Genomic DNA, 13230 nt, shown 5'->3' on the forward strand with positions numbered 1-13230 from the left:
TTGCAAAAGGATGGAGCACGCGAATTCACCGGGACTCAATTTGTAGCCAGGCTGTACGCTTTATCTACCACCTCTGGCCTCAATCGTCAACAATTACCCACAGGGCTGTGCCTTTTTTTTTCGGCTTTGGTTTGTTGTCGCCGGCCCTCCGTCACCCCACTCACAGTTCAACAATGGCCCAACCAGGCCCAAGTGTACAGCGACCGAAAACAAGTCTGACCTGAGGTTAATCTCCCCTGCCCTCACTTCTATCAACACGACCCCATTCTGCCATTATGAGACCTTACGTTCACACTCTAGTGCACTTGATTCCCGCTAGCAAGCCAGAGGACACAGGCTAACAAGTACAGCAATAAACTGTGTAAACACTGAAGGCATATATAATGCCACGACGGTGGATCTGCTACAGAAGCCACTAGCGTTAACGTAGCGTCGCTGAACTATGGACAGTTCTTATTTATTTATTTCACATACGTTGATTGATTCTACTGCAGCATTTTGCCGGTTCCGGATGCTGATATTTATGGCACACGACCCCATAGCAACTGGTGCGGGAGCTATGGGTAGGAGTGAAAAAAAGATATAATAGAACCCCAAAACATGGAAGAAATGAGACATCTTCCCCTCATGTTCATTAGTGGCCACCTCATTACCTTGCTGCTCTTGTGCATAAAGTTTCATTCCGTCCACTGGAGCTGAAGTCTTCAGGAAGGTAGGTCTCCAGGAACAGGGTTGGTGACCACTGCTTTAGAGTATCCATGTGGGACCGTCCACAGCTATAGAAGGTGAGTCCCAAGTGCCGAAGCTCCAGGCGTCAGGATGCATCAGGCAGGTGTGTAGGGTGAGAGGAGCTACAGGCACAGGCATTACATCAGGCAGCAGGAGTGGGTGTGCACTTAGGCCTTGGGGAATCAGTGGTAACAAAATGGCTCAGATTCTGTACTACTCAGACTTGGGCTATAAAACAAGTCCAATAACACTTTGAGGGCTGCTGCTCTGAGCCAGACTGCCTCCAAGTTATGAATTGTGAGACACCGAAAAACACTTACCACTGAGGCGTTATAAAGTTTAAAAAACAATGAGGTCGGAGCTAGTCAATAGTATCAACCTGACTCTGCCGTGGAAATGCTTTTGGTCTTGAAATTCATCACCGATATCAAACGGCACCAAAGTTACAAGAGTGTTAAAGCTAATACGTGAACCAATCGGTTGATTTCTGACTCCATTACTCAAGGGATGAATCCTCCCTCGTCTCATTTTATGCGGTTTCAGTGTATACAGCTGTATTCTCCAGCGCTGCTGTAATGAAAGTCATTTACGTGTCCACTAATTTGTTGCTCGGCTGACTTGATAAATGCAACCGAGCGTCACTATCGGCTATGCACATTTGCTAACCCGTAACTGTAGGCTAATTAACGCCGCTGTGTTAGACCGTCTGAGATCAGGGTTGACGGAGTGGCTTGTGTAGTAAATCGGTCTGCTGCGCAGAGATAGCGGAGGAGGGCTGCTAAAGGCTGCCGTTAGCAACGAGCTAGGCTTAGCAGTGGAGATGATGGACTGGGACTGGCATTGATTTCACAGCTCCTACACACGCGGCAGGCAAACAGGCACTGCGTGGGGGTTTCTGAGTGTGTGTTTGGATCCGAGGGCAGAGCCGGGTCATTTCACAAGTAACCTTTCGAGTTAACAAGCTGGTGTTAGATATATGGTTCGGTGTTGTCACGATAGTAATGAATTCACTCAACACGGAGCCAAACGGTCTGATTCTTTATCAGTTCGTGTTTTGTAACTATAAAACTGGCCGTTGTAAAGAACTGTTCTAATCGAAGACGACAAAAAACACCACCAAATCTTTCCCCATATCACACTGTATGTTAAACGTCGGTACACTCCAAATGCTGCCGCTGTTCGTTTAAATGCGTACGATTCGGTGTGTGTCGCGTTTGAAAGCGGTGTTCGTTTCCACAGTAAGGTAATCATTGTATTTCACACATGCCTAAAAATGGCAATTTAGTAGTAGTTACGCCGACTCCTTTGTTTGACGTTTTAATGCTAGAAAGGCAAAGGAGCACAAATTTTGGAGCACAGGAATGGACTCGGTTGACCTCTCCAAGCTTCAGCTTGACCTGTTGTGGACGTGATGTCATAGACTCAATCTAGATCGCTGCTGTAAACGCAGGAAACCCCATATCTATCAAGTTATCAATGACAAAAACGACAAGTCGGGAAGTGTTTAAAACGATTAGAATACAAAATGAAACAGCAGGTGAACGCACCCTCATTCTCTGGTGGTTTAAAAAAAAAACAAAAAAAACCCCCGCTTTGATTGTAAAATATTCGCTTAAGCTCTGATTGAAGATTTCTGTCGTTTTGGCTTGGGGTGCATATGGATATCAGATCAACTCTTTCACTGGGTGCTAGCATTCGCAGGACCCGTAATCAGCGCCGAGCATCGCCACCTTGCCCTCAGCAAGAGCTCAGTGTTCTCTCCATCTCTTTCTAAAACATGTTCTTACTTCTATTCTGAGATCATCATCGCCTCCTGACTTCACCCGTGCTAATTTATTTATTTAAACGAAATGACCAGGTCAAGAGTGCTCGGAACGCGCGCTAGATATTTTGCACACACGTACTTCTCTCTCACACTCGCGCGCACACTCTCGCACCACTCTCGGTCTGCTGGGTTTCCCATTGCACAGTGGTGGCAATTTGGATTGAAATGCATGAATCCATGCATGCTCTAATGCGCACAGTCTCAATTCAGTGGTGGCGCGTCGACAAAATGATTTTGTCATGTCCAATTTAGCATAACAATTGCTCTGACTTGAGCTGCCATCGAAAACGATTATGGGATGAAGAGATGGGAGGAATGCTCGAGGGAAAGAGGACAAGAAGGATACGTTTTCAGGTGATGAGGTGTGAGCATCTGAACAGGGGAGGCGTACGTGGTTCCTTCTCCGTATGGTGAATAATTAGCGTGTAGTGGGCGGAGTCTAGACTCTAGAAGCGTGGAAACGACTTGCTTAAATATGACGCTCTATAGGATGGTTGTAGTCTTATGTGTATGAGACGCTTCAGAATTCAAACACATGCAAATGAGCAAGTCAGCTCTTCATGCTATCCCGTTCTGTTTTAGCTGTGACCTTCAAAGACCAACCATATGACCTCCCATGTGTTGACTTTTTATTTAAGCATTTATTCAATGCTAATGATGTCACATCAGTCTGGGACCAAGGAAGTCAAGCATAACACTCCTGGACTCCCCAGTCAATTAGACCGACGCTAGCAGTTAGCTAATTGTCAGCGTTATAGTTGCTAGTTATCATCAGTGACTTGGTGTTCATGAACTTGTGCAGTGGTGAAGACCTGAAATGGAGATGGATTTTTTTAGCTCGTGATATTGAAGTAGAGGGGCATCAGTATAGTTTGCAAAATGATTTACAGCTTAAAAAAAAAAAAAAAGTCGAACTTGGGGGTTATATAAGTATTCACTCGCATCGCCTCAATTAGTTCTGGAGCAAGGAGTTGCCGTCGGACGTCACGTAATTAGTTGAATGACGTTCACGTGAGCTTAATATGAATGCTCCTGGAAAACCTGAAGAGTTTGTTACAGAACATAACTAAACGAAAGAACATCACAGAGAGCAAAAAACTACCCAAGACAAAGCTACCGGTCAGGGTCTGGTTATTATGGATGAGGATGAGGCGGTCCACCAAAATTCACTGACTGCGTGAAGAGGACATTAGTCTGAGAAGCCAGTGGTAAGTCTGAACGTGATGCTACCACCATCATGCTTTATCGTTGCTCTCAGGTTTCTGCCAAACATGGCACTTTATGCCAAGCCCAGACCGCTTGAATTTTGGTCTAATCGTCTCTGAGAACCTTTTTTTCCCCACGTTTGCGTCTCCTTGCCAAACATCGAATGGCTTCACGCCTTCACGCTACTTAGTATTCAGGTGATGATTGTCCTGTGAGCAGCTTCGCCCATCTGAACTGTAGAGCTCTCCAGCTCCTACAGCGTTTCCCTTCCTTCCTTCCATCTCTGACGACCGCCATCCTTCAAGGCAGAGTCACAGTTGTGACATATTGTTTCCATTTATAAAAAAAAAAAAAAAAAAAAAGGAGGATGTAATGGTGCATCATGGGAAGTTCAGAGTTCTTTCTAATCAAATGTTTAAATTCATTTTAATGCCTTTTTTTTTTTTTGCCTTTTCATCTTTGCACAAAATGTAAAGAGATTTTGTTTTGTGTTCAGGGAGGGAGAAAAAAAAAATCTCTCTCTGCTTCGGTTCACTTTTTAATTCATAATTATTATTTTTTTTAACCCTCTGTGTGTGTTGGTTTGTTTCTGTTCTTTAGGGAACACCAACAGTGTGTTTGCGTTGGACTACATCAGCGGATCTTTGACGGTGAACGGCCGCCTGGACCGAGAGAACCCGCTGTACTCTTCAGGATTCTCACTCACGGTCAAGGTGTGTGTGTTGACGTTTAGAATACGGTCTCGGGACAGTTCAGTCTGTCGAGTAAACCTGATCGCTAGTTAACATTGCTTATCGCGACACACCACGAGAGAGGATAAAAATGCTCTAGACTCCCAGAGATGTGTGTGTGTGTGTGTGTGTGTGTGTGTGTGTAATTAAATGACGTGGTGTATAATAAAAGCCTCATTTCCGTTCTGACACCCAGAAGTGTTTACCAGGCTCATATACAGTATTTTCTTCTGGCCAGGGTCTGACGGATCTGTTCTCAGTGCTGACGTTAATGGAGAGAAATATTGACGTGTGTTCAGCCTAAAGGGTAGTTTATAAATGTGCGCTTACTGCAAGTCATTTTGAACGGTTACGTGTGAATTGGCTAATATTCAGGTAGGCTTTGATTCAATTAAATATCCCTCCGAGAGCATCGACCGCTGAGCCGCGCGAGAGTGCCACAAAGCCACAACGGTAGAGACTGTTCGAGACTGACTGTTGCTCAGTGTAGGCCCTGGGGTCTGTGGAATCTCTCGATCTTCCCGACTCGTCTTTCGTTGACTTTTAAAGAAGTTTAAAACGAGTAATTTAGTGACACCTCGTGCAGCTCGTCTCAAATTAACACCAAGCTGCCGTCAGTCGCGACCCCCGTCCCCCCCCCGCGCACGCTTCGGTTCGAATACAAGATGTAAGACTATATTTATAACTCTTTCACATTACTGTTAGAACCCTAGCAGATTTTTAAACAGTGTGTACCTCGTCTTAGTTGTAGGCTGTTAACAGTGCAGTTATTAGAGGCATATGCCGTTGCCATATGGTGTTTTTATTCTACACTACTCGGATATTTCATCATTTGTTGTATTAACGCTAGCAGAATTTGAGAGAATGTAGTCATGGGCTTTTTTTTTTTTTTTTTTATGAACACACATACCGTGTGAAAGTGCTTTAGAAGGACTTGGAGCTGATGGTGGGTCGAGGTAGACGTGAAGAAAGTCGACGGTGGTACACTCGGTGGTTCTACGGCTTAAAGGATATGTAAATAGCGTAAGACGGAACATCGCCTGATCCTTTTCCAAACTTCAGCTATGCTGTTTTGTATAGCTCAGCGCTGGTGAGCGGAAGTCCTCATATTTACAAACATTTCCAAAACATCGCTTCGAACCAGGTTTATTACCTTTTAAATTGGTATTCGTAAGACTTTAACCACGCCCTAGTGAGTTCCTGCAACGATCCAAGCGCCCACGACGACGGTCGCGTATAGTATGTAGCGCACGCGCTAATAATGTAATACATAATGTGCGATTTGACACGCGAGTCAGGGCGCGTTGCAGAGTGCGAATTCCAGCGCGCTCTCCTAGCGACGTCGCTCTCCTTAATTAAAATCAATGATCTCACCAAAGTGCTGGCGAACACACTCTCCAAAAACATATTCATAAGTTATAGATTTTCTTCCACTCCTTTTCTCTTTCGCGCATTGCCTCGTTCCCGCTCTTTTTTTTTTTTTCCTTCTTCTTTTTTTTTTTTTTTTTCCTTTTTCATCCCCCATCTCCAGCCGCTTTCGACTGGCGCGGAAATCGATTTCGAGTGCAAAGGTAATAAAACTAATTTCTCAACTTCACGACGCTCGGATGGGGCGGGAGGCGCTGCACTCGAGGTCAGCGCGTCCGTAGGCTCTTTGTCGGATCTAGGAATTAGAAAAAGGGTTAAACGCTGACGTTCTGCCGTATGATTACAAGCCCGCTCTGAGCTCTCCGCTATAACCTCTCCCTCATCCTTCGCTCAACCAATACAGTGTATTCCTTTTTCATTATATCCCCTCAGTGCCGAGGCCTCTGGAGAGAACGAGAAGCGAGTAATTGTTTTCCCCGCCGATTGGACTCGCGCTCAAATCTCATTGCGTTTGCGTGTCGCTCCGCATTGGCCCTTGTTTAACCCCGCTTATCTTTCTCTTTCTCCGCTCATCTAATAAACGGACCATGAGGGTGAGATTGAAGAGCCAGCGTTCACGCACCGCCGTGATTGATCCTCCCTTCCGTCAGATCCTTCTTCCTGTCGCTTCTTTCCCGCTCGCTCTGTATCGCTGTAGGCCATATTAAAAAGATTCATCGTTTCAGATATCGTCGTGGTGACCAGTTCAGAAACGCAAGCAGCACACGACGTGTCGACGCATGCCGACTCACGACGAAGGATATAGATCGCTCTCGGCCCGAGCGCTCGGATTGACTCGTCGGTTAGACTCTCTTCAGCGACGTCGGAAATGAAATAAACTGGGAGCTCAGACAGATCTAAGAGCGTGTTTCACGTGTTCGGAATGAACCCGAGGCCCTTGTAGTTCGTATGTATATACGGATATTTTTCTAAATGTCGTTTTTACCGCTCTGCTAAAAAGGGGGCGGGGCAGGAGGAATCCTCATAAACATAAATAGCATGTCAAGCAGCTTAAGAATGATGATTAGTCCCTCATGCTGCTAGTATGCCCAGATATTATGCAAAAACGTCCATTTGCGGTGAGGTTTGTACTGCCGAGTAGCGCGTACGATATTCTGACGCGTCCGTACCGAAGCGTACTGGAATCCAGTCGCGAACATGTTAACCGGTTAAGAACTTACGGGCCACAAAGTTAACAAACTGGTCAACAGCGTCGATGAGCAGAATCGGCGTACAATTCATAACGCTACGCGAAAACGCCGACCAGCTTATAATCGTACGTCGTTCACGTCCAGGCAAAAACGGATTAGACAGACCTTGAGGACGTTTTCACAAAAATAAATAAATAAATTCCCAGAACACCATGTTGTTGTGGACGTGGATGGGAGCCCGGATTTTTTTTTTTTTTTAAATCTAAAAATATCCCCGTAAATGTGGGCATGTCCCGAATCAAACCCTGGTGTGATGATCTCCTGATGCGATCTATGGACGTATAGCCGGGCGGATGTGAACACGGATCTTGTGCGAATCCATCGTGCACTTCCGGTGAAAGGTGGTCTCTACTTGCTTCCAAAAACCGTACTGCAGATCGATTACACTGGAAATTGAGCTCGGTTGGAGGAAGCGAACCAAACATGCCATGTAGACGATTATCGATTTTGAATTTTTCTATTATTTTTATTTTTTTTAACCCCAAACATGCTAAACAGATGACGCTTGAGCCGTATTTTAATAAAAAAAAAAAAACATTAATAAAATCACTCAGGGAGACTAGATTTAAACCGAGTAAACAACCTACAAACTGACTAAAGAACGATGAGGTGAACTGACGAGCTAAGCTAAACACGTGAGGCGTTGGAATATTCTAGAGCCGGTGTAGCGGGAGCACATGCTGCGTGAAGACGGCGTGTTCGTGCTCGAGTTCTATAGAGTCCTTTAATTAGCTGCGAACGAGCCGCAGGTGTTCATTCCAGCGAGACTGAATGCGGAGAGGGCGGCGCTGCTCCTGAGGCATGCTGGGAGATGGATTTCGTTACATCCTGGCTAAACTGACATGCAAGATCTGTAATGAGTGCCAGAGGACAGACCTGGAGCGATGCAGTGTGTGTTCCGGATACATTCTTAACCTTCTATTGCATTGACATTTTTTAAAAAAATAAATAAATAACTGAAATGTTTTTTATTATTTGAATTAGTTGGTAAATCGGCGCCATACGGCGACGGTGTGCAATGGTGGAAAGTATCGTATAGTCAAACATGATGTTTATTGATGTTAAAAAACTGAATGTTTATCAGTAAAAAGCTTTTTTTTTTTTTGCAGGATTATTTATTTATTTATTTATTTATTTATTTATTTTCAACGAGCGACTCGGCCCTAATTTGTCCCGTCTTTCCTCAATCCCCCTGTATTTCCGTCTGTAGGCGACAGAGCTGAACGAAGACCGTACGCCCTCGTCAGCGACCGTCCTCACAACCTTCACCATCCTGCTCATTGATAAGAACGATAACGCTCCCAAGTTTAACAGCTCCGAGTACCGGGTGCGCATCACCGAGCTGGCCCAAGTGGGGTTCGCCCTGCCGCTGCCTATACAGGTGGAGGACAAGGACGAGGTGAGGACGAATCCAAAACTCGTGTTTCCAAAATAATAATAATAATAATTTGTTCCATATTTTCTAATTATTATGCCACTTAAAGTCTTCAAGGCACGTACGACATTGTCCTTAAAGAAAGCCAATGTGTACGTTTTTATTTTATTTACAGTTATTGCGATCACTTGGAGGTTTATTTCGTTCCCTACTTAACGTAGAGTGCAACGTAAAGTACCATTAAGGACATTAAAGCAGGTATTGGTGCTTTACTGAGACTTTTTTTTTTTTTTTTTTTTTTCCCCGATTCGAAAGCTTTTATCCCAACAAGCAGCTGTCGGTAATTAACCTCATCCGGTGCCACAAACTTTTCGAGATAGTTATCTCAGCATTTAAAGTTTGCTGTGAAGATACGCCGCTGGCTGGTAACAGGCTATTGATCAAGCAGGACGCACCTTTCCAATTACCGAGCTTTCTCTTGCATAGCAGGCGCCCGTTACACAAGAAAGCCTCCCAACACGCTGCACGGACTCTTTAACCATACGTTTATTCAAGAGTGGCAGGAGCACGCATCTTAAATGATAAGTGTGTACGGTCGAAGGGACGTTCTGAAGTCAGCGCAAGGCCAGGCTCTCTCGCGCGGTGTATTCGGAATGACATCGGAAGAACTTCTGTTGTATGCTTTCTGTATAGATCTAGGCAGTGTGTTGTTTTTTTTTTTCGTTTTTTTTTTTTTTTTTTCCTTTCCATATTGTGTCTGTATAAATACAATAACATGAACGCGATATGTAATGAAGACAGGATTGAGTTATCGTTTAAAAACCGCAGGCATGGCCGTGACTCTGGGCTTTTTCATCATAAAATGGGGCGTGTGCTTTGTTTATTTTTTTTTTTATTTTTTCCATAGGTGCTGGTGGTGGGTTATTTATTTATTTATTTTTAAAATACAGGCATGTTATTTGTGTAGTGTCTGCTGTGGAGTCGACTGACACACACACACACACACACACACACACACACACAGAAAAGTGTTCAACAGTGGCCTCTTTAGTCCTACATCAAGTGTCTGTCACTTCCCATTAGTCATATTTAGTCAAGTATATACACACACACACACATACCAGCTCGCAGAAGCATACACACACTCACACACTCACACACATACCACCACTCCAGCAGAGCAGCACTTGGCACACATTCGACTCTGCAGCAATTTAATTTGCTCCAGAGAAGATGGGACAGAGCGTCAAATTATAGCTAACGAGCAGAATCAATCAGAGAAGGGCAGAGATAAGCGCCGAGCTAGTCGACTCTGATTGATTCTTGCCTCGACCGCCCAGGATGGGACCTGACAGATAAAGGTAGCGAGGGAGGAGGGGGGGGGTGTGGTGGGATAGGTAGGTATGTGGGTAGGTAGAGGGGATAGACATCAAGAGGTAAAAAAAAAGTACAACATGCAGAAGAAAAACATGGATCAGAACCAGGGAGGGAGGGAGGGAGGGAGGGGGGTTAATCTGGTCATATATCGAATTAGAATGTGTGCGATAAAGCAGAGAAAGAGTGAGGGATGGACCGGCGTGAGAAGGGTCAGAATGAAGGGAACTGCAGATATGATGGACTGAGCATGGAGAAGAAAAATGAATCACACAGAGAGACAGAGAGATGAGCCGGGCAAAATAGAAGAGAAGAAAGTACGAGTGAGGGATAGGGGTTAAAGGATGAACGCAGAAGGAAAAGTCCGGCAGAATGAAGAAAGCATCAGCTGTGATGGAGAAGAAAAATGAATGAGAGAGAGAAACTACAGAATTAGAAATGGGGAAATAAAACGAAGCAAGAGTGAAAGATAAGGGTTAAGGGATAGACGGGATACGTGGAGAACGAGGGACACTCAACATGAAGGGAGAGAAAGGCATGATGGATCAGAAACAAAGAGTAGACAGAGCGTAAGGTGGCAAAAAATAAAATAAAAAACACCAGTGTAAGAGTAAAGGATAAAGGTTGGGGGATAGACAGGATAAATGGAAGGAAAGAAGTCCGCCTGCATGAAGGGAACAGAAGCCGCTGTGGTGCGAAGAGAGAAAGATGAAAGATGTAGAGAAAGATGGATAGGAAGAGGAATAGAACACCGTTATCAGAACATAATCAACTCCGGGATAGTCGAGAGTCAACTCTGCTTTGTGTTGTGGATTGTTTTCCTGTAATAGCTCACCCTTTTCTTCTCTTTCTGCTGTCTGGTGGCTTCCGAGGTCATACGACTTAACGAGAAAAAACTGGAAAGAACGAAAAGGGCAAAAGAAAGCAGAGACAGAAGGGAGGGCGGTACTACGCTGGTAAAAATATACAGAATTAAAAGAATTATGGGTCATAATAAGAGCGTCAGATGTTGAATCGGCCGACGATTCGAAAGTGGATGGAGAGACTGTAGAAAAATCGATTTGCGGTTTAAAGGTTACTTGTGTAGAATTACGCATACTCATCTTTCGTTATGAAGCGGTGCATTATGGGGGCTTGGCTGCAAGGATTTCCCCCCTGTACGGTGTCTGTATTTACGCTTGATTAGCCTTCAGTAGAATAAATACATCACCACTGTATGATGATGATGATGATCTAAAAGTGTTAGCTGCCGTTTATACAAGTTTGTCTCTCATAATAAATCGGAATAAACGCCTTGGATCAGTGAAAACGCCCTGCCCTGTAGTGCCGATGCGTTTCATCAGCGGGTGTTGGGAACCTGGTCCGAAGCAGACTTTGTAGCAAGATCCGAGCTGATGGAGATTGAGACAAGGAGGAGAGGAGAAACTATCAGGACGTGGAAAGAGGACAGAGATCCCAGCTGAAGGAGGTAGTACCAGAAGGTTCTAATTGGACACGCGCTTTAGTAGGACGTGTTACGCAAAGTAAGCTTCGGTCTCTCTTTGTCCTCTTTACAACACTGAATTATTTCTTCTCTATTTTTTTTTCTTTTCTACTTTCTAACGCCACCAGTCCCATTTACCCCCCCCAACCACACACACACACACACACACATCCTAACACATGTTCTCACACTTAAACCCACTTTGTCTCCTCTATCAACATGTCCAGATGTATTTGTCAGGAGTGTTGTTGACTGCTTCATACCTTTTATATACAAATTTAGATGCCATTCTGAAGGTGTGAAGATGTGCCCCCCTCATCCCTCCCCCAACACACACACACACACACACACACACGTTCAAACTTTCACTGCACGACTTGTCTGCAAAACTTTGATGGCCCGTATGACAGGCTGGTTTTATCCTCTCTCTAAAAGCAGAAGGCGAAATGGACGGGCAATTACACTTATGGCCGGTGTGTGCTGACATCCCTGCATATTGGATGGCTCTTTAAATAGCCGCCCATCAGCCACAATGGCTCCCTAAGAGCTCCAAACAACAAAAAAAAAAAGTGAAGCCAAAAAAAAAAACAAAAACCCAAAAACCCCAACCTCCAGCGTAATATGGCCATCAGTGCGGAACGTCGGCAGCCGTGTCCGCTTCTCTACTGCTTGCATTTGTTGCATCTAAAACACATCGTTGTCTGCGCTCGAAGCTGTTTTTGTGTATATACGCATTTTATGGTGTGTTTTTGGTGTGCAGAATGTAAGATCTTCAGACTATGAGGAATACAGTCGTGGGGGGGGGGAATAAATAAATAAATTAGTGCACCCCATTTGAAATTGTTTGCTTTCTTGGGCTATTAATAAAGTCGATATGCTTGAACAAAACCACAAGGAAAAGGATCTATCGTTCATTCAACGTAAATATCAATAGATGTGATTGTCTGTGGAAAAAGTAAGTACACCCTTGGCTTCAGGAGACGGTATTGCTCCCTTTAGCAGAAATAACTTCTTGTAGGCGTTTTTGCATAATTGTCCGCCAGGCTTGCTGGAATTTCTGACCACTCTTCCATGCGATATTCTTTCAGGTGCGAGATGTTTGAGGGTTTTCTTGCACGTTCTGCCAGTCTCACATCCCCACACAGCGTTTCAATGGGATTCAAATCCGGGCTTTGACCCGGCCGTTCCATAACCCTCCGTTTCTTCCGTTTGAGCCGTTCCTTTGGTGGATTTGCTCGTGTGATTAAGATCGTTATCCTGTTGAAAGGTCCACTTTTGGTTCAGCTTCAACTTTTAGACAGATGGCCTCATGTTATCTTCAAGCACTCTTTGGTATGATTCAGAATTCATAGTGGAGTCAATGAATGCAAGCTATGTAACAGTTCCACCACCGTGCTTCACAGGTGGTATGAGGTGCTTCTCCTGAAAAGCTGTCTTTTGGTCTGCGTCAAACATGTCTGCTGTTACCGTGGCCAAACAACTCTATCTTTGATTCGTCTGTCCAGAGAACATTATTCCAAATGTTCTGGTCTTTGCCTATATGTTCATTGGCAAGCTGTAGTCTTGTAAAGGCTTTTTCTTGGCACATCAAATTTGTGCAGTCTCTTTCTGATTGTAGAAGCATGCCCTTTAACACCAACAGTCGCAAGACTTCCTAGCAGATCCTGTGATGAAATTCTGGGGTTCTTGGAGACTTCTTTTTGCATCAGACGGTCTGCTCTTGGGCTGAATTTGCTGGGACGGCCAGCCCCGGATAATCTGGCAGTCGTTTAAAATCTGCACCACTCGTTGCTGATCTTCCTTACAGTGGAATGATGCGTTTCAGATAATTTGGAGATCTTTTTAAATCCCTTCCCAGACTCGGACACCCACGGCCTTTTTTCCGAAGG

At 44.5% G+C, this 13230-nt stretch overlaps 1 protein-coding gene across 4 annotated transcripts in view; it reads left to right on the forward strand.

The window, feature by feature from the left end:
• The window catches only part of cdh23 (cadherin-related 23), a 226763-nt gene that overhangs the window by 110582 nt on the left and 102951 nt on the right, over positions 1 to 13230 (forward strand). For all 4 annotated transcript variants that reach the window (XM_053679435.1, XM_053679437.1, XM_053679436.1 and 1 more), the window contains 2 exons: positions 4361 to 4473; positions 8320 to 8508. In XM_053679435.1, coding sequence (XP_053535410.1) covers positions 4361 to 4473; positions 8320 to 8508 — 302 coding nt within the window. The remainder of the gene's footprint in view (positions 1 to 4360; positions 4474 to 8319; positions 8509 to 13230) is intronic.

The sequence above is a fragment of the Ictalurus punctatus genome, chromosome 3 (assembly GCF_001660625.3).
Source record: "Ictalurus punctatus breed USDA103 chromosome 3, Coco_2.0, whole genome shotgun sequence".
Classification (NCBI taxonomy): domain Eukaryota; kingdom Metazoa; phylum Chordata; class Actinopteri; order Siluriformes; family Ictaluridae; genus Ictalurus; species Ictalurus punctatus.